Source organism: Lactuca sativa, chromosome 1 (genome assembly GCF_002870075.4).
Source record: "Lactuca sativa cultivar Salinas chromosome 1, Lsat_Salinas_v11, whole genome shotgun sequence".
Classification (NCBI taxonomy): Eukaryota; Viridiplantae; Streptophyta; class Magnoliopsida; order Asterales; family Asteraceae; genus Lactuca; species Lactuca sativa.
This window is the reverse complement of record NC_056623.2, coordinates 166,775,518-166,794,037: the sequence shown is the minus strand read 5'-3', so window position 1 is coordinate 166,794,037 and position 18,520 is coordinate 166,775,518. Positions and strand designations below refer to the sequence as shown.

At 36.5% G+C, this 18,520-nt stretch overlaps 1 protein-coding gene across 1 annotated transcript; it reads right to left on the bottom strand.

The window, feature by feature from the left end:
* Nucleotides 1-10,472: 10,472 nt before the first annotated feature.
* LOC128128126 (uncharacterized) lies at nt 10,473-12,281 on the bottom strand. The gene is made up of 3 exons (XM_052766956.1): nt 11,708-12,281; nt 11,427-11,665; nt 10,473-10,889 (listed from the first exon to the last, which is right to left on the bottom strand). Exons 1-3 carry the CDS (start codon nt 12,279-12,281, stop codon nt 10,473-10,475), a joined length of 1,230 nt encoding a protein of 409 aa, XP_052622916.1.
* Between the last annotated feature and the right edge of the window lie 6,239 nt (nt 12,282-18,520).

Here is an 18,520-nt window from a genome sequence, read left to right as displayed (position 1 = left end):
TGACTCACTTTATATACTACCAAAATAAGATGTAAGATGAGTTATAATATAAACGCACATTATGATGATGCATTATAATACTCATAAAACACATTAAAATGCTTGTTACTTATGCTAAATAATTATGTAGAGTTATGGGAGAAACGGGGAATCCAATAGTCATTTACAAACTACTATTTCATAGCACTAGATTTTTTTACTATTTTTTATACATAAATCATTTTAGTGACGGAAATGTTTGTCACGAAAACTAAAGAGCATTCGTCGGTAATTTTTCACTGAAAGTGTCCATCGATAAAAGGTCACTGAAAGTTCGTTGGTAATCCGTCACTAAAAGTTTTTTTTGGTAGTCCGTTGGAAAATACGGTTAAAATTTGTCAAAGACATTTAGTTGATAATCCGTTGGTATATTTCCGACAGAAAATACCATCAGTAATCCATTACACAAACCGTCAGAAAACTATCACAAATAATTACTAATGTAATTTTTCCTACCAACCAAATTCCATCGGAAATCAGTTGATAAAGTCGTTTAGTGAAGGAATACCAATGGAGATGGCTGTCGAGAAAACCCCATCTCTCGTAATGACATCTTTTCAAAATTTTCAATGTAACATACACACATATATAGGAGGGTTCAATTGAGAAAAAAATGTTGATAATGAGAGAATCATTCTCAGCCACACATTTATTTTGCCGCAAAAAACTTAGACGTACCGGCGGAATGGGTAACAGATATACATGTGTTTTCCAACCAAATATGTTTCCTTAAAGTATTGTTAGAACGTTGTTCTATCAGGATCGATTGATTATAAGCATACAAACAAGTAAGTACGTAAAAGTGAACAAGAATATGGCTTGAATACGTTGAATGATTAATGCTTCAACACCTCAGAAGAGCTCGATTAAGAACTTCGACTGTAGAGGTGTTTAGGGTTACAAAACTCAAGCGTAATTAATAAGACGTCAAAACATAATGCATACATGCATGCATATATATAGTCTAACCCTAAGAGTTAATCACGGATGGACAGGCCCAACCCGGATATAATACAAAAAGCCCAAGACGCAACACTGTAAGCCCCAACAATCTCCCCCTTTGCGTCTTTGGGACCGAGACTTCAACTTTGTTTAGGAACTGAAGGCTTCTTCACCGTCTTGAATACTCTCGGAATGATAGCTAACAAATGGTACCGAAAGGTGATATACCACCGAAGCATATCAGTAAAAAATTTCTTATCAGCATCCAAGTTCTGCTTGCACCGATGTATCAGATTGATGATGTGCTCTAAACAATCATTAGAAAACAAATGTTTATCTACCAGAGCAAACAAGAACTTGTGAGCGTCACCCTTCGTAAACATCACATTCAAATGAGTTGAGTCAATTTGCCCTATCTTCATCTTATTCACATCTCCTGGCTTTTGAGTAGGCTTGACCATCGGCTTCTTGTTCATTACTCTCGCTATCTCCTGATCCATTGTTGCAACTTCATGGATATAGGAGCCCAACATTCTTTTTAAATGTTCTAGAATCGGCTCATACTCCTTGGAATTATTGAGCAAAATGTTGTATAGCAATATCCAATCGTGTGGATTGAGATAAGAACATCAGCCAAAGTTATCAATGAAACAGAGTTTGTAGTCCCTCGTATAACCTTGAATGGACATTCACAAATCTGTCAGCTGGAGTCGGCTTCAATACCTTGACAGTTATAATTTTTTGTGCACTCCATGTCAGGTATTGAGGTTGACCATACTTTAAGTAAAAGTCGATGAGCTCTCGGTCAACCTTTGGACTTGGAAAAGGAACCTCAACAGTTGAGTCAAAACAGTGAAAAGTAAATGCCTTCCTTGTAATCGACATATCAAACTGTGAGTCCTTGGAGTTGTCGCAGTCAAAAGAGGCAATCGGTTCTAACCAGTAGATACTCGGTGATTCAATTGCTTGACTGATCAACACATCTCGAGTCCATTCAGGAAATAGAGCCTTCTTACACTATAAGATATCTTCGTTTTCTTTGTTGCGTCGCTCTGTTTCCTCAGCCTCCTTTGTGATCTTTAAATTTTCATCCAACTCTTTATCCCCTTTCTTTCGTTTCAGGGCGTCAGCAATAGTTTCATCTGCATCATCACTATCGCTGTCATTGACAATCTGTTTCGGATTTTCTGTTGGACTAGAACCTGAAGCTACATTATCCTTCAGTTCTTTTGTTACAATCTCTTTCTAATATCCCTCTCCCCTTTGTTTTGGAGTAACAAAAGACTCCGAAACACCTTTCATTTCATGAAGAATGGCAAGAGTGGGAAGTTGTTTGCTTGTTAGATGATTGCAGATGGTGAGAGTGAGAATTGGATCATGAGCACCAAGTAGATTGGTCAGCATGTCCTTAACATCATTTGCACAACTACGGAAAACTACTCTTTTGGTTTTCAAAAAGGAAATTTCCTTCTCTGCTTGAGCAAGTTGGACTTGCTGAACTGCAATTGTAGAGGTTTGTCGTGCGATTTCTTCTTTCAGAGCACTCTCTTTGGCAATGTCGGCATGCAGTGAGTCCAGTTTGGAGGAAACCGAACTGATCAAAGAAGCGTTGTCAGCTTGGATAGAGGATTGAACATCATCAAACTTTTGTTGTTCGTCCTTCAGAGACTTTGAGAAAGATGCAATTGATTCACGAATTTTGGCAGCATTCGTATCAGCATGCCCTTTTAGAGAATCTAAAAGATCTGCATTGTGTGAATAACTTCAGTAACGTCAGCAGGGGCTTTCTTGCAGGTAGAAGTTGATTCCTTGATGGCATCAGTCGATTTCTCCATTGCGTTTTTATATTGCTCAATAGCCTTCTCCACAAAAGCTTTAAGAACAACCCCTCCATAAGCTTTAGTATCTGCAAGCAGCTTATCCAACTTTTCATGAATGCTCTCTAAATGTTGGTGGTTGATAGGAGCTTCAGTGTCTTCATCAGACTATAGCCGATAGGGACTAAAGTGTGTGGATCCATACTCATCATTGTTGCCTCCTAGAGTATCACCTGAGTCGGTTAAGTGGGTTGGAGAGAGAGTTTTAGAGATGACAGGGGGTTCGGTTCCAATAAGTGTCCCCGTATCAGATACGTTGACCCTTGCTGTTTGTTCAAGGATTATAGTGGTAGTGACTGGGGTAATGATTGGAGTTGATAAAGGTGTTGTGGAAATGGAAACAGAAGAAACCGGTGGAGGTGGTAAAGAGGTTTCTGTTGTGGAAGTGGGAACAACCAAAACTGGGACGTTCGGTGTCGGTGTTGGAGGTGTCTGTTTCATAGGTGTTTCTTTTGGTGATGGAGATGGAGTTGGAATTTTAACTTCTTCGGTTGGAGTAGAGAACGAGGTGGAGTATTACCTCTTGGAGACACTTGTTGAGATTCTGCTTCTTCATCATCGTCATTGTCTGATTGTGGAGGAGTTTGACCCTTGGGTTTTCGTGCCATTCGTTTAATCTTCTTTGGCTTAGAAGAACTCTCTTTCTCCAACTTTTGCTTCTTGGACTTGGAAGGCTTAGAGGTTTCTTGCTCGGTTGTCTCCTTCTTTACAGTCACCTTTTTGCCTCGGTTACTTGGCTTGTCAAGAGCATCCAAAGCAGCCCGTTGTTCCGGAGTTAGAACTCTCGGTTGCATTGGATTAAGTTTGCTATAGTCAGCCATCACTTTACTTTGTGTTGTAACAATCCTGTACATGGTCTCCAGAATGGAACCATAGTGACGAAACTTGGTTGGGTCAGGGATGATGATCTTCTTCGTATGAAAAGTTGCAATGGACGCGATTAGAGTATCCTTCATCATCGGAACTTCCAGAGTATCAATGGCCCGTCAAGTAATGATAGTCCAAAACCTTCCACATGAGATTTCAGATTGACGAGAGGAAGTATTCAGGCTCTGCACAACCTGAGACCAGATGATATACCCATAGTCCAGGTTGAGACCATTATACAGACCATAGAGAATGGCCAGGAAACCTTTACTAGTGCAATCTGATCCAACGCTTCGTTCCGCCAAGCCTTTGATGAGAAGAGTGAGAAGACTGTTCCACTGAGATGGCAGACACGACTTCTTGACTTTGGCAATGGTTGTTAGTACATCAGTATAGCCCATTTCATACAGCATGGAGAAGAGTTGTGTCGTGGTGATAAAGTCAGGGGAAATCACCAAAGAATCGATGCAAGATGAAGCAAGGAACAAGACCTCCCTTTGGAAATAAAGGCCTTCTTGTTGTGGATTTGAAAGTATATTCGTTCCTTGTTCTTTTCATAAGACGCAGAAGAATAAACTTGAGACAATAAAGACATCGGAACAGCCTCGAATTGGGTTAGGGCAACAACCAGCGGAGAATACTTTAAACATTCCACAACGTGTAGCATATAGGAATCATACACGAATGGAGTGAGTGTAATAATCATGTTTTGATTCGGCTTGATGGTAAGAAAGGAAGATGAAGCAGCCTGATCTTGTGCAGAAGAAGAGGTCGCCATTGTTGAACAAGTGAAGAAGATGAACAGTGGAAATCGCCGTTACAGTTTAGAAATCTTGATGCGGTAGAAGACAATGAATCGTGTAAGCCCTTTATATACCATTGGTAGGAGAGAGAAAATCGTGACGATTGTGATGTTATCTCTAAAAAGTAGCCTGAAAAAGCGCGATTTGACAGGTTGGATGTTCCTAGGTATGCGTCAGCACGCGTGCGTATAGCGACCGTTCAAATTCACGTGCCCAAATAGATTTCAACAATCTGCATTTGAATTAGAATGTGCCATCGGAACCTGAATTGCCCTGGATTCACTAGAGGACAAATAAACTCAAACATACCATCAATAGAATGAGGAGAATTAAAAATTTCCGTGCATTAGAGTGACAAAAGATAAAGTAATAAAGCAAATGTGTATGGGATGAGTGATGTCTGATTATCAGACAAAAAACAGAGGATTCCGGGCAAGAATCGCTTCCTTCGAAGTCAAGAGAGACTCAAAGTGCTTGTGTGGATTCCCGAGAATACGATCAAGTGTTTGTAAATAAACATTGAAAGGCTTCTTATGACATAGGCTTAAGGTGGCTTATCTTCAACCGAACATCGATTCTTAAAATAAGATCGTGTGTTGGAAGAAGTACCTGTGAGAGCGACGTGGTCTATTGAACAAGTAGGCAGGTGTTAGTTTGTGATGACAATAGAGTGTATAGAAATCTCAAAAAAAATTGGATCTTTATGGGAAGAATAGTCTTGGTTTTAGACAGATTTATAAAAGACCTCGCAGAGAAAAGTGATTTCATGTGGTAACAAGTAAAATCTTGAATATAGAAATTCACCGTTAATTCATTATGGGTGTTGAATTTTGGGTTTCACTCAGCACGTGGTATACGTATCTAAGATCATAAACACAGATGTTGTGCAACCATAAACCTTAGTGGTAAGAACCGAGAGTCTCAAGGGTTACAATTATGAACCGAGAGTACATGGAGAATGGTTTGAGGATGGTGAGAGAAACAGAAAGTACCTTCTGCTATATAATAGAACAAAGCAGAGAAACTCTTAACTCATGTGAGAAGAGTAAGGTAGCTCTAGACCGAGTAAATAATAATTGCCTGATTGGGAAGAAACGATAGATTTGGATCGAATCATTAAGGCCTTGCTCTAGGTCGTAGAGGCTTGGGTCAACATGTAGCAGCATGCTTCTATGGACCCTTAACTAGTTCATAAAATACGCATCATACCTGTCCCAGCTCCAACTTCTATTATACTTGTATCCTTGGGACTGAATAGAGGCAAGAACGAACAAATATACCACACACACTAAACAAAAAAAAATATTTTCGAGAAATTGACCATTCTGAAAAATAATAAAAACAGAAAGAAAAAGAATAAAAACAGAAAAAGAAAATTATTTTTGGATTTTTAAAGTAAACTGAAAAAGAATAAAAACAGAAAAAGAAAATTATTTTTGAATTTTGAAATTTTCTGAAAAAGAATAAAAACAGAAAAAGAAAATGTTTAAATAAGCATTAAACAATTTAAAGACAAGAAAAGAACAGAAACAGAATACAACCAAAACCTTATCTCAGTTGAATGAAGCGAAATAGACCGAGCGGTCGGTGCATTTCGGTTCCCAAAAATTTAAGGAGCCGAAATAGACCGAGCGGTCGCTCCATTTCGCTTGTCTAATTTTTAGTGATAAGATTGAGGATTCGGTACCGAATCTGCTTCCATCATACTCAAGCCTTGTAAGATTTTGTTAAAGAGTGCTTTAGGTAATTCCTTAGTGAATATGTCGGACAATTGATCACTAGATCAAACAAAATGTACTTCTACGTTCCCATCTTCAACATGATCTTTAATTAATTGGTACCTAAGTGCAATGTGCTTAGTCTTTGAGTGTTGTACTGGATTGTGACAAATCCTTATTGCACTTTCTGAGTCACAATAAAGAGGTATCTTCTTCATGCTTAGCCCATAGTCTCTCAGTTGACTTTGAATCCAGATTACTTGAGAAGTGCAAGAGGCTGCAGCAATATACTCAGCTTCGGCTGCCAGCTAACAAGTTTTCCATCAAGAAATTGGACTGCCAGCTAACAAGTTTTCCATCAAGAAATTGGCATCCACCTATGGTGCTCTTTCTGTCCAGTCCACATCCTCCTAGATCAGCATCAGAATAAGATTGAATGAAGAATCCAGATCTTGCAGGATACCAGAGACCGGGAGAAGAGGTTCGCTTTAGGTAACGAAATACGTTCTTCACAGCAACCATGTGAGGTTCTCTTGGATTAGCTTGAAAACTAACACAATAACACACAGAAAACATAATGTCTGGTCTACTAGCTGTTAAATAATTAAGTAGCCCTATCATTTGACGATATTGTGTTATGTCAACAGCAGGTTTTTCCGGTGATGGTGTTAATTTAGTGCCAAAATCCATTGGAACCTTTACTTTTGAGTCGCCCGTCATACCGAATTTCGTCAGTAAGGTCTTTGTATAAGCCTCCTGATTGATGAATATACCTTCTTTTCCCTGTCTAATGTTTAAACCAAGAAAAAAGTTAATTGGACCCATTGCGCTAATTTCAAATTTAGTCTCCATCAACTTTCTAAATTCAACTGTTAAGCTAGGATTCGTAGAGCCGAAGATGATATCCTCAACATAAATTTGAACGATCATTAGATGTTCTCCTTCTTTCTTTCGGAAGAAGGTAGGGTAAACCGAACCTTGCTTAAATTTTGACATTTTTAGAAAACGAGTTAATGTTTCATACCATGCTCTCTGTGCTTGCTTTAATCCATAGACTGCTTTATCTAGCACATAGCAATGATTAGGGAATTTCTCATTCACAAACCCAGGCTGTTGCTCAACGTAAACTGTTTCTTCTAATTCTCCATTCAAGAAGGCACATTTGACATCCATTTGGAAGACTTCGAAGTTTTTATGAGCAGCGTATGCTAAGAAGATCCTTACTGATTCCAACCTCGCTACTGGAGCAATGGTTTCCTCATAATCTATCCCCTCTTCTTGACAATATCCTTTCACCACCAATCGAGCTTTGTTGCGAATGGCATTCCCTTCTTTATCGAACTTATTTCTAAAGACCCACTTCAAGCCAACTACAAACGCATCCTTTGGTGTAGGTATCAACCTCCAAACTCGGTTTTGTTCAAACTCATGAAGCTCATCTTGCATTTCCTGGACCCAATCTGAATGATCAAGTGCAGCATTTACAGTTTTCGGCTCAATCTTTGAAACAAACAAATTAAACATACAGAATTCAACTTTAGAGAATAATGCAGTTTGTTTCGCCTTTAATTGAGACCGAGTATGAACATTTTCAGATGATTCACCAATTATTTGTTCTTTGGGATGGTCTCTGGTCCATTTCACTAATGGAGGATAATTTGGGTCATATGCTGGATCCAATTCAGCATTCACTTTTACTTCAGCTTCAGATATATCACCCTCTCCTTCATCAGTTGTGCTTTCGGTCTCTTTCTCCCCCTCGACTGGTGAAGTATAATTTGTATCTTCACTCAAGGTTTCATTCTCTGTGGGAGTAGAATTCTCCCCCTCGGTTGTACTACCGATAGGTGGATTTTGAGCCGAGCTATCCTCTTTTTCTGAGCCTTTATGAGATGGAGACGAAACTGAATCCTCCCCCTCGAAAGATGCTTTGTTTGTTTCCGATGTCGTTGAACTTTCCCCTTGAAATGGTGGATTGCTCTTAGCAGTTGGAGGTTCATTTTCCATCTCTTTAGCAGCTTCATCGATGATTTTCTGAAGATTTTCAACTTTGTTATCTGTGGCTTTAGCTTCTGAGGTTGCTGCCTTCTCTGGTTCATCAAACAGGCACATGTATTCTTCAAACAAGTTGGCTATAGGAACCAAGACTTGATCTGATTCTGGAAAAATGTCTCCCATATCACTTTCTCTTCTTTGGACTTTCTTCATATAATCATCGAAGGTGACATAATAGGTTTCTTCAATTCGTTTTGAGCGTTTATTCAACACTCTGTATGCTTTCGACGTTAGTGAGTAACCCATAGAAATTCCTTCATCGGCTTTGACATCAAACTTATTTCGGTTCTCTTTTGAGTTGAAAATGAAACACCTTGAACCGAATATGTGGAAAAACTTGACATTTGGCTTTCGGTTGTTCAGGATCTCATATGGAGTAATTGAGAATCTCTTGTTCAGTAAGGACCGATTTTGAGTATAGCACGCAGTTGCAACAGCATCAGCCCAGAAGTATAATGGAAGTGAAGCAAAACTGAGCATGGTTCTGGCTGCTTCACACAAAGAACGGTTTCGTCTTTCAACAATCCCATTTTGTTGTGGTGTATAATGGGCCGAAAAGTTATGAGTTATTCCCTTGTCAGCCAGAAAGCTATCAAAATCATTATTCTTGAATTCCAGACCATTGTCGCTTCTGATATTCCTTACTTTTTCCTTAGCTATACTTCCACTTGCTTAATGAATGTTTTCAGCTTGAGAGTTGCATCTGATTTCTGTTTAAGAAAGAAAACCTAGGTGAAGCATCAAAAATCATTCACAATTACAAGAATATACTTACTTCCACCAAAGCTTTCAATAGCCGAAGGTCCACATAAGTCGATGTGCAAGAGTTCAAGAGCTTCAACTATCTTCGTGTTGATTCGTGTAGGGTGGCTCTTTCTGCTTTGTTTGCCCATTTCACATGCTGCACACAGATGGTCCTTGTCGAACTTGAGAAGAGGAAGTCAACGAACATGATCACCAAGCACCAACTTATTAATGTCTTCAAAGTTCAGATGCGATAGTCGTCTATGCCACAACCAGCTATCATTTGTATTTGCCTTTTTCAGCAAGCATATTGTTGGTTTTCCTCGTATGGATTTGAGATTTAAAGGGTACATCTCTCCCTTACGTTCAGATTTCAACAAAACCTTCTTGGATTGTTTCTCGATTATCTTAGAGCCCTCATCATCGAATGATACTTTTAGACCTATTCCCACAACTAATTGTGACACACTAATGAGTTTGTGCTGTAAACCTTCTACGTAAGCCACTTTCCGAATCGTGAAGTCACCATTTTTTATCATGCCATATCCCTTGATTGTACCAAATGAGTTATTCCCATATTTCACACAGCCACCATTTTTTAGTGAACGAAATTCCCTTAGTTCTTCCTTCCTTCCTTTCATGTGACACGAGCAGCCACTGTCTATGTACCATTCTTCGTCGAACTGCTCGTCACTTATTACCTGCAAATTCAAGCAGATTTAGGAACCCAAAGTCGCTTGGGTCCTTGTGAGTTTTTCACAGAAAAAGGAATTGCAGTAGAAATATCAACTAAGTAATTTCTTTTTACTAAAGTAGTTTGATCTTTTCTTTTAATTGTATATACCTTAATTTTTGTTTTATCTTGTTTAAATTTGAATTCGTTGGTTAGTTTGCTTGATGGCCTTTGACTCCTAGGATTAGCTGATGATTGCTTATTATTGCTCCTAGTATCAGAAGTTAGCTTTTCTTTTCCTTTGAAATTTTCTTTGCTTTGAGGTTTGTTGTAACCGAAACTAGACTGAGGACCGAAACTCGACTTACGACCGAAACTAGTATGCGGACCGAAAGTGGACTTTCGGTTCTTAGACTTCGAATAGTAAGAACTTGGGCTGAAATTTTCCTTTACTTCTTCCTTTCCTTTGTCCTCTAAGATCTTCTTGGGAGGAACATACTCTTTCTCTCATTTAGATTCTTTGCATATCTTTGATTTCTTAAGCGTTTTTGCTCAGCCAGTTCCTTCTGTGATTTGTGTATATTGAAGCTTGCCTTTTGCTTCTCTCTTTGAGTTTCGATTGTTTTGACTCGAGCTTTCAGTTCTTCTTTCGGTTCTACAGGAATGTCCTTGGTTCCACTCGTGCTTGGTTTGTCAAAACTTGAGGGTTTATTTAAGGGTTCAGCTACGTATCTTCCTTTAACTCTCCAGGATTCTACTTTGATAAGCCTACTGTTTCGTCTGCATTATCTATGGGAGCAGGCCAGAAGAAATCTTTGCACCCTTCTGCATTGTCCTTTTCCACCAAGACTATTAGTTCTACTGTTTGTCTAGGAGTAACTCCTTTAGCTGCATATACTTGATTCGTCACAATTTGAACCTTTTGATAAACCACATCTTTTTCCTTGAGCTTCTTTTCCTTATTCTTTGCTAGACGAGCAAATTCAACCGAATTTTCTAAGATTAATGGTTTCTTATTCTCAGTTTCGCTCTTCGTAAACTCAGAGCAATCAACTACATCTTCTACAGATATCTCACTCATCTCATCAAATTCAGACACGTTATCTAAGTCTATTTTATTCTCAGAAGCTAATTTAGCATTGGATTGATCAAATGAGTGAATAGAGTACGACTTAATTTACAACTTATCATTTTCATCTAAAATATCTTTTAACATACATTTGTGTTCCTTTGAATCAATGAAGGTTTCTATTTTGTCCAGACCAATTTTGTATGACATGGACGTCTCTTCTGATGATACTTCTGATTCGCATTCTGCTATTACCTCGTCTTCCTTAAATTCAAGAAATAGCAAAATCATCTTATGAATTTTCTTTCTTATCTCACAACTTAAATGAGCTATATTAGTGTATAAAAGCTTAGCAATTAAACAAAAAACATTTCTCTATTTCAAAATTTTCAAATTGTCTTTTTGTAAATAAAAACTTTCATCCCTAGCTTTAACTAATTCCGCATCCTTCAACTCGATCCACATCCTTCTCTCCTCACTCTTTGAAGACACCCTGCTGAGTTGGTCAGTTAGGTTAGAATTCGCTAAGCAAGTTTGCATGAGACTACCACTTAAGTTAGAGAATTTAAATTTTAATTCATTTAATTCTTCTTCATAATTTGTTAATGGAACTTTAAGTGATTCGAGGATGGATTGTACCTTTTTGATCAACCGATCGCAGTCGTTGATCTGCTCACTGACAGGCTTTGCTGCAAAGCATTTGGCTTCAGTCAGGTTCGATTCTTCATCTGCACTTTCGGTTGATGATCCAGCAGAGACCATCAAGCACTTCCCAGCCGAACCTGCTTCCTTTGCCACATAAGCCCTTCCATGAGTGGGCTTTCTTACTTCTTCATCCTCAGAGTCAGTTGACCACACTTCCACGCCACCGAACTCATCTTCATCAGCATTTTCCTGCACAATCAAAGCATTCATCGTACCTTTTGCACTGTTAGTTGTCTTTTTGTTCTTGATCTCTTCCAGCTTGCGCATGTAATATGCCTCATCATCTTCCCCGTCTCTCTTCTCAGCCAATTTCCTTAACATATAATCCTTGGCAAACTGGTTCATGTCGTGGCAGTAATTGCAGTCGTATCCAGAGTCTCCTGCAAGTTTGCTCTCCTTCTTGTCTTCATTCTTTTGAGAGATGATCTTCGCTTCATCCTTCGCCTTCTCAGAGCTATAACTTCCCTGCCAGTCTTGGTTCTTGTTGATAGGAAATTTTCTTCTTGCAAACTTCTTTGGATTGGTGACCATCATAGCATACTCTTCGCTTGTAAGGTCATACTCAGACACATCTGACTCTTCTTCTTCTTCTGCAAAACATTTTCCTTTTGAGATAAGGGCCAGTGATCCCATATCAGAAACCACTTTCTCTTCTTTGGTTACTTCACTTTCATGGGACTTAAGGATTCCCACAACTTTTGCAAGCGAGTAAGACTTGAACTGCTCATGCGCTTTTACGGTAGAGACCACAGCCATCCATTCAAGTCTTAGTTCGTTCATGAAAGTCATCTTTTGCTCAAGCAACTTTCTTTCTATTACATTCTTGATCATCCTACTTAGAAGATGTGACAACCCGAAATTTCCATTCTGTACAAACTATAACACTTCAATAGAAGTTATAGCAGTCACAGTTAATTTTCAGACTTTTTCGTGTAAGTTTGAGTAATTCAGGGTTTACACTTCAGAAAATATCAGGAGAGTGGGTGCACTTGGGTTTTGTGCAACACTGTTATTCCAACACTCTATTATATTAGAGATCATTTCAGGAATAAAAATATTTTCTGCCAAAAATATCTCAGGACTATAAATAGAATTCTGAACCAAATTCATGCATTATTTGCATTTCCAACTAGAGAAAAGCCATTTTCTCTCTCACGGATCTTCGGGTTTTATCCCAAATCGTGAGTACCCCTTTCTAGTAGTGTTAGAAAGCTTTATATGTGTCAATAACATGATTTAGAAGGCTAAATCACTAGATTTAGGAGTTTACTCCCCAAGGTGTTCTTGGGCGGTAAACTCCCGAAACAAAGCCTAGACCGACCCTTGTGTTATGCTACTGCCTTAGACTCATTTGTATGCATATTAGGGACAAGAAAACAACCAAGAATCACCCAAGTTTGGGAGTTCACGGCCCAAGAGTATCTTAGGCCGTAAACTCCAAATTGATGCTCAAAATGGTGCTTTTAAGGCACCTAAGGCCTTAGACTTTTACCTAGACTTGTTCCCATTAAATTAAGGGCCTTAAACGCATCAAAATCACCCCTTTAAGTGAGTTCACGGCCCTAATAAGGTTCTTGGGCCGTGAACATCAAACAAAGGCACCAAAGTGTGCCTAAGGTCTTCATATGCTTGGAATAAAAGTCTAGAACCTATACCACATGTGCAAGAGACTTGAAAGCATCAAAAACACCCATACTTAAGAGTTTACGGCCGCAAACTCTAAGGGAAATGGCCTTAGGGCCGTAAACTCCTAAATGGAGTGTTTCTATGCCTTAAACCCTTCCAAGAAATTAACCACCAAGTTGGAATAATTCTAGGAATCATTTGGAACTTCAAAACACACAATACACCCATGGTTGGGAGTTTACGGCCGTAAACTCAAGAGTTTACAACCGTAAACTCCATGTGTGATGGTATATGGGGAGTAAACTCATATATGGGGTCCTTTGGAACCCTAAACACAAGTGCCTTGTCCCACAATAGCTTAGATGCAATCCTTAGGGCTTAAAACACTTATATAAAGTGTTTATTATGTCTAGGATGTCTTAACATTATCAATTAGTAATTTGAGACTAATTGAGTGCATATATGTGTGATTATATGTTCATTAGGATCGTAGTGTGTGTACAAGTCCTCACTTGACACCTAGCAATCCTACACCGTCCATTTCATCCGAACCACCAACTACAGGTGAGTTCATACCCCTAATCAATGTTTTAAATGATTTTAAATGCTTTAAAAGGGGGGGGGGGGGGGAATACAAGTAGAAACAAACATGTTATTAAATCATTGATATGTATTCTATAACTGTGTTTGTCATTTAACAGATTTCACATACTATAAAATGTGATGCATGAAATGGTTTTAAATCTTAAAGATACCTTGTTATCAAATGTTTTACTTTTGAAATGCTTATTAAAATGACATCAAGTCATTGTTAATTATTGTTCAAAACCCATAAGATGTCTCATAAAACCATTTTACATTCTTGAACTAAGCTATGCATATACACTTATATTCTTATATATGTATTGATGTTATAGTTTACGTCTTTCATTTAGTTTCTCACACCCTTGAGTAGTAAGATTGTATAAACCTACTTGAACAACTAATTACCATTCAGTAAATTATGATGGGGATAATTTGAAGATATCAAACATTATTCCTATTACAAGGAATCACACAAGAGTCAGTTCATTCATGAGTCTATACTAGTACATTACCTGATACATGAGTACATATACGGATGCTTACCTGATACATGAATATGTTTACATATACTTACCTGTTACATGAATACCATACAGGAACACTTTTACATAGGTGCATTATCCTGTATTCACTTACCTGGATACTTGTACTTAGAACTACGAGGATGATTTATTAGTACTTTCTGTGTAAATTATCTTTCCTATCCCGGTTCAATGGGATATCTCGGCGGGAATTACCATTCCGAACCCCACTGATTAGCACCAGTGGTCGATGACCATCTACGGAGGTCTAAGGTTACTACTTATACTAGGTAGATCGATAACCGGGGCTAACCCCTCCACCCACCCGCTGCTGCTACAGAGGACAAGTGGACAATCTTCGATTGTTCATAAGGTTATACTTTTCGCTTATTGCGATGTTGTGTTACTCCTAGTACCCAGCGATGACACTTACATTATTACTTTTCTGGACAATCTTCGGATGTTCATTAGGTTACATATTTCGCTTAATGCGATGTTGTGTTAGTCCTAGTACCCAGTGACAACACTTACAGTAGTACATTTTCCTGTTTACTTTATTTTGTGATACTTTCACATAAACGATGAGTTAGACTAAGTACTTTAGTACTAAACAATTAAAGGAAAAACTATCATTTACTTACAAAACATTCGGGTCTTGGTAGAAGACTACATCTCAAACTGATAGAAAATAAGGGATTTTCTAGGGTTTTCATACTTACATCAACATTTTCATTTAAAGGTTTACATGGCCTTCATAACAGATTTTCATAAGCAAGACAATGACACTTAATTACTTATGAATTCACCAGCTTTAAATCTGATACTCTCTTTCAAAATAACTTGTATTCTCAGGTCAACAGTAGACAGGTACGATGGCCAGGTTTTGAGAAGACGGAGCAGACAAGTCTCGTCTTTTATTTTGATTGTATATTTTTGGTGTCTTATTACAATGAAAGAACACACATGTATTAAAACTTTACTTATAATGCAATGGATGATGTTGTTGCTTGTTTATTATATTACACTGTTGTGATACTGTACATGACGTCCTCCACCCCTGAACGTTTCCGTCGTTCGTGGTTTTGGGGTGTGACAGAAGATGATTGAACCGATCGAACGTTTGTACGAGTTTCTCCTCTAGTTTCTGTATGAAAGCTCCAAATTCTGACAGCAACAAGGTTTGAGTTGAGTGTTCCAGATCTTCATCAGTTGAATAGAGTTCTTTCAACCTATCCCAGATTTCTTTAGCCGTCGTGCATGAACCAACTAACCGAAAGGTGTCAGATTGCAAGGCGAATCTTATCATCCGCATGGCTTTCACGTTACACAGCAACTTGTCTTTCTCATCCTGTGGCATCTTCTATTCATCTGCCACCAGCTTGTTATACTCCTGTTGAGTCTTGACTGTTGTATTCGTTCCCAAATGACCAAACGGTCCAAGAGTGATGGCTTCCCAGATGAGATAGCCATTATCTTCAGAACCGATCACGTAGTCTTCAAAGTGAAGCACCCATACTTCATAGTCTTGAGTGTAGAGTATAGGTATCCTGGTTGTAGATCCAATGTTGTTTGAGATGTTGATGGGATTTGTTTGCGAATACTCGTGAGACATGTTGAGTTTTTAGAATCAAACTTGTAAACTTGATATTAGGGTTTTATCTAAAACAAAGTTGCCTTCGAAACGAAGAAGACGACTTGTTATTTATACGATAAAAGCGGAAACCCTAAGGAATTCTGAATACAGAAGGAATGTATATTGATCACACAGACTCCTGCTCTGATACCAATTCTTAGAACGTTATTCTATCAGGATCGATTGATTCTAAGCATACAAACAAGTAAGTACGTAAAAGTGAACAAGAATATGGCTTGAATACGTTGAATGATTAATGCTTCAACACCTCAGAAGAGCCTGATTAAGAACTTCGACTGTAGAGGTGTTTAGGGTTACAAAACTCAAGCGTAATTAATAAGACGTCAAAACATAATGCATACATGCATGCATATATATAGTCTAACCCTAAGAGTTAATCACGGATGAACAGTCCCAATCCGGATATAATAGAAAAAGCCCAAGACGCAACACTATAAGCACCAGCAAGTATGTTAATCATTACTTTAATATACACAAAAACATGTTTTTTTGTTTTTTTTATTTTTAGAATGTTATTTTTATTGAAAATTTATTTTAATTATATCAAAATTCATAATTTTTTTTCTCTATGAATAGACATCCATGTTGATATAGTTTTGAGATTCAATAAAAAAATTATTTTTTTAGAGTTTCAGCTATCGTTATTCATAAGTGAATAAAAACGCATCAGGTTTTTATTACAGTACATTCGTTATTCACTTATGAATAAAATGTATGCTTAACTTTTTTACAGTTTAATTATCGTTTATATATGAATATAACATGTTATAAAGTTTTCTTACCTAAAATATTTTTTTTACATCATCTTTCGTCACATGTTATATTTATATATTAATAAAACGTGTATTAGTTATCGTCATATGTTATATTCATATATTAATAAAACATTTATACGATTTTTGTTACAGTTCATTTGTTATTCATATACAAATAAGTAGTATATAAAAAAAGATGAACTGTTTTGAAAATTTGAACTACTTATTCATATAAGAATAACAAATGAACTATAACAAAATTATGATAAATGTGTTCTTCATATATTAATATAACTTGTGAGGAAAATCAATATATGTTTCATTCATATATGAATATAACATGTGACAATAGTTGATGTAAACAGTAAAGAGTTTATTGTATGTTATATTTATATATTAATGATACTTAATCTGTAAAAAATAAATTAATCTATTTTTTATTCATAAGTGAATAACGAATGTACTGTACTAAAAATTTGATGCATTTTTATTCACTTATGAATAACGATAGCTGAAAAAATAAAAAAATAATAAATTTTTTATTTTATCTTAAAACTATATCAATATGGATGTCTATTTGTAAAGAATAAAAATCATGAATTTTGGTATATTTAAAATCATTTTTCGATAAAAATAGTTTTTTAAAAATTAAAAAGAAAAGCGAAAAAAATTATATTTATATATATATATATATATATATATATATATATATATATATATATATATATATATATATATATTAAGGTAACGATTAACATAGCTTAGGGAATAATGTTTTCTTGAGAAACACATGTGTATTACTTTCTCATTTCCGCTGATACGACGGAGGCTTTTACGGTAAAATAAATGAGTGACTGAGAATGATTCATCTATTCTCAGCAGTTTTTATTTTCTCAATTAAACTTATCTCTCTCTCTCTCTCTCTCTCTCTATATATATATATATATATATATATATATATATATATATATATATATATATATATATATATGGCTAGGTTATTGTATGGATGTAGGGATGAATGTGAGCTAATGGTTTTACTTATTTAAAAAAAAAAGTGATTTACATATATTATGATATTAAAGAAATTAGAATAATCACATAAATCTCATTGTAAGGGTATTTTAGTCGGTTAAACAATAATTAAAAAAGAACATTGCAATTTTTAAGAGACAAAAGATTCTATTAATTTTAAAAATCGCATTTTAAGGATGATAATTCTCTTAATTCGGACATTCTTACAAAAGATGTTTATGGATATATTGAAAAATAACAATATTCTTGAACCATACAAGAGTATTTTTTTCCGACAGAATATATAATTTGATTGTATAAACTTGTTGAAGAATAACAAATTTTTTGGATACAAGTTAAATTTTTTTCATAACATTCTTGCAAAATAAAAAAAAAATATTTACTATTATATGATAATGTTACACTTAATAATAACAAGCAAACATAATATATATATATATATATATATATATATATATATATATATATATATATATATTATTCTAACAAGACATACTATTACATGTAGTCGTATTCTTAAATTGTAGATTATTTCGTCATAACATAACAATGAATAATCCATTCTTTTTGGAAGATCAATGACCATTGTTTATCTTCATCCCACACGTTGTCATCCAACCTTTAGGCCCTCCCCCTCTCATTGGTTCATTTCCAACATCCGGGCCCCTAAGTCACTTCAAAATACGTTCACATTATGTGAGAATGACATTCTCTGATATTCACGTTCCAAAACAAAACTCACACAAAACGATACAAAGCTAATAAGAACATATCACAAAAGAGATCGGTAGATAAGTGAGCTTACGGGATTCCATTATGTTGTTTGTTTGGTAATTCACTACTTATGTTGAC

Bases quoted from the DNA above. Each gene is read 5' to 3' on its own strand.
- LOC128128126 (XM_052766956.1), bottom strand. From the start codon at position 12,281: ATGACTTTCATGAACGAACTAAGACTTGAATGGATGGCTGTGGTCTCT. The intron at 11,666-11,707 runs GTACGATGAATG...ATGCTGATGAAG, and splicing joins GACAACTAACAGTGCAAAAG to ATGAGTTCGGTGGCGTGGAA. The intron at 10,890-11,426 runs GTACAATCCATC...TTGTAAATTAAG, and splicing joins GCGATCGGTTGATCAAAAAG to TCGTACTCTATTCACTCATT.